General features: G+C 36.2%; 1 protein-coding gene across 1 annotated transcript in view; it reads right to left on the bottom strand.

Moving 5' to 3' along the window:
- Positions 1-2,579, bottom strand: part of Jak2 (Janus kinase 2) — a 52,334-nt gene that overhangs the window by 33,942 nt on the left and 15,813 nt on the right. The window contains exon 5 of the mRNA XM_013018412.1: positions 1,851-1,992. Coding sequence (XP_012873866.1) covers positions 1,851-1,992 — 142 coding nt within the window. The remainder of the gene's footprint in view (positions 1-1,850; positions 1,993-2,579) is intronic.

Genomic DNA, 2,579 nt, shown 5'->3' with positions numbered 1-2,579 from the left:
CCAGAAAACCATAAGTGGTGCTGTAGCTCAAGTGGTAGAGTGCTCGCCTTGAGCTGAAGAGCTGAGGGACAGCGCCCAGGCCCCGAGTTCAAGCCCCACGACCAACAACAAAAAAAAAAAAATGTTTAATGGGTATGAAGTTTCTATTTGGAAATATGAAAAATACTCTAGATACCATATGGCTCAGATACAATGTAGTATGGTGACAAATAAAGCATAATTTGATTATATTGTAAAACAAATAACACTTTGGTATCAAAGTTAAATAGAAAACCCACAAATGCTAGGATACGTATTTTCAGTACTATAATTTGAGTACTTGACTCATTTTTCCCTTAATGCTGTCCAACTTCTACTAAAGATAGGCTGTCATTCAATAAATCTAAATTTTTCACTTAATCATTTAAATTAAGTACATGATGTGCCCTTTTTAGCTCAGAAGGACTGTCATCATTTGTCCTTGCTTTCTGGGCACCATTTGCTTTGTGGGAAGCAAATTTTCACAAAACAAGAGCCAGGAAACACTCAGCAGATCACTCAACTGACAATAATGTGGGACTGACTGGGAGCCTCTCCACATCAATTAAGGCATATGATGCCTAGTTGGGAATAAAAAAAATTTGTTTTGAAACTTTTGATTTTTATTTATTTTTTACTGCACTTGTGTGTCATATTTATTACACTGTGTATAATAAGTCCACAAGTAAGGTGAGCCTACTATGTACTTAAAATGGTTAAAATATTCAATTATATATTTCAATTATATTATGCATTTTTGAGGGGATTAGGAAAATGGTTTAAGTTGTAGAGCGTTAGTCTTGCATGCACAAAAGCCTTGGATTCGATCATCAGTATATAAATTAAAAGAAATGTGACTATTATGTATTTTACTATGATTAAAAAAATTAAATGGGCCTCAACTCAAATAAGGAAATAGTTTTCAACTTGTGGCTCATAAACTTACCAAGCTTTATGAGAGTTCTTGAAAAAGCAAGCTGCTAGGACCGGTAGGGTTGTTTCCTTTACTTCCTATGACTTTAGAAGACCTGACTTGGAACATTTTAATTTAAATGCCATGGGGATACCTTTACCATTCCAGTAGCATTTGAAAAGTAAAAGCACTATAATGACAATACTGTTTAAATAAAAGTAATATAGAAGTACTATGAAATAGTCAAACTTCAAAAATGTAACCTTGGGCTGGGAAGGTGGCTCAGTGGTAGAGCGCTTGCCTTACATGCATGAGGCCCTAGGTTCAATTCCTCAGCACCACATAAGCAAAAAGAAAAAAGCCAGAAGTGGCGCTGTAGCTCAAGTGGTAGCGTGCTAGCCTTTAGCTGAAAAGCTGAGGGACAGCGTCCAGGCCTAGAGTTCAGGCCCCACGACCGGACCCCCCCCCCAAAAAAATGTAACCTTAACAATATTAAAAAACAAACAGCTAGAATGCAGCTCTCTACTAACATCTAGCCATCCTCTTGTAAGTAGCTACACAAACTAATATAAAATTATCACAGATTAGTTTTATGTTACTTACAATCTTTACATTTCACTACCCACTATTTAAGACTGAAATTGTCCAGAAATTTAAAAAAGACTAAAGAAATGAACCATCTAATCCCTATAAAAAAATCATGTTGTAAAACTCATTCTACACTCTGTGAAATCCTTATGATGATCTAGAGTTCCAATATAGAAGAATAATGGAATCTTTATCAAATGTTATCATTCATAAATCGAGGGATTCAAAATTAGTGTTAGAAAGATTAATCTTTTTACATTTCTATACTTGCTGCATAAAACAGAATTGCAATTTTCCAGTATAAAGTTTGTTTGGATGATATCTATCATTTAATGCACAAATAATACAACTGTACCTGAGCAAAAAGGTAAGACATAACAAAGTCATCAAGAAGAGGAGATTCAGTCCCTCGAGATACTCCATGCCGATAGGTTCTGTTACTGCCACTGCAGTACCAGTGAGCAAAGTAAAACCTGTAAGAAAATTAACACATGACTTCAGCCTCCACAGATTTCAAATATAAACATAATGTATATATTTAACCACTTTTTCCATGCCAAAAGGTATTATCTTGTTATCAGAAAACACACCCAACAATGTTAATACAAGTTGGGCACAAAAGGACATCATGGATAATACCATGATAATAAAGTAAATAGAAAATCCAGCCAGGTATGACGGCACATACCTGTAACTTCAGCACCTTGGAGACTGAAGGAAGAGGATGAGAATTGTGAGCCCAGCCTGGGCTACATAGTCTCAAAATTCCCAACACTAGCCCCAAAAGCAAAGAAATGCAAGAAACATAAGTAAGTGTAAAGTCAACATACTGCTTACTTTGGCACAATATAGAATGTAGAATGCAGAAGCATAGGAAACAGAAATGTAGGAATTAAAAAATACCAATTAAAAAGTAAATATTGTTGGGCTGGGAAGGTGGCTCAGTGGTAGAGTGCTTGCCTTGCATACCTGAGGCCCTGGGTTCAATTCCTCAGCACCACATAAGCAAAAAGAAAAAAAGCCGGAAGTGGCGCTGTGGCTCAAGTGGTAGAGCGCTAGT

The sequence above is a fragment of the Dipodomys ordii genome, unplaced genomic scaffold (genome assembly GCF_000151885.1).
Source record: "Dipodomys ordii isolate 6190 unplaced genomic scaffold, Dord_2.0 Scaffold40, whole genome shotgun sequence".
NCBI classification, from domain to species: domain Eukaryota; kingdom Metazoa; phylum Chordata; class Mammalia; order Rodentia; family Heteromyidae; genus Dipodomys; species Dipodomys ordii.
This window is presented reverse-complemented; position numbering and strand designations above follow the sequence as displayed.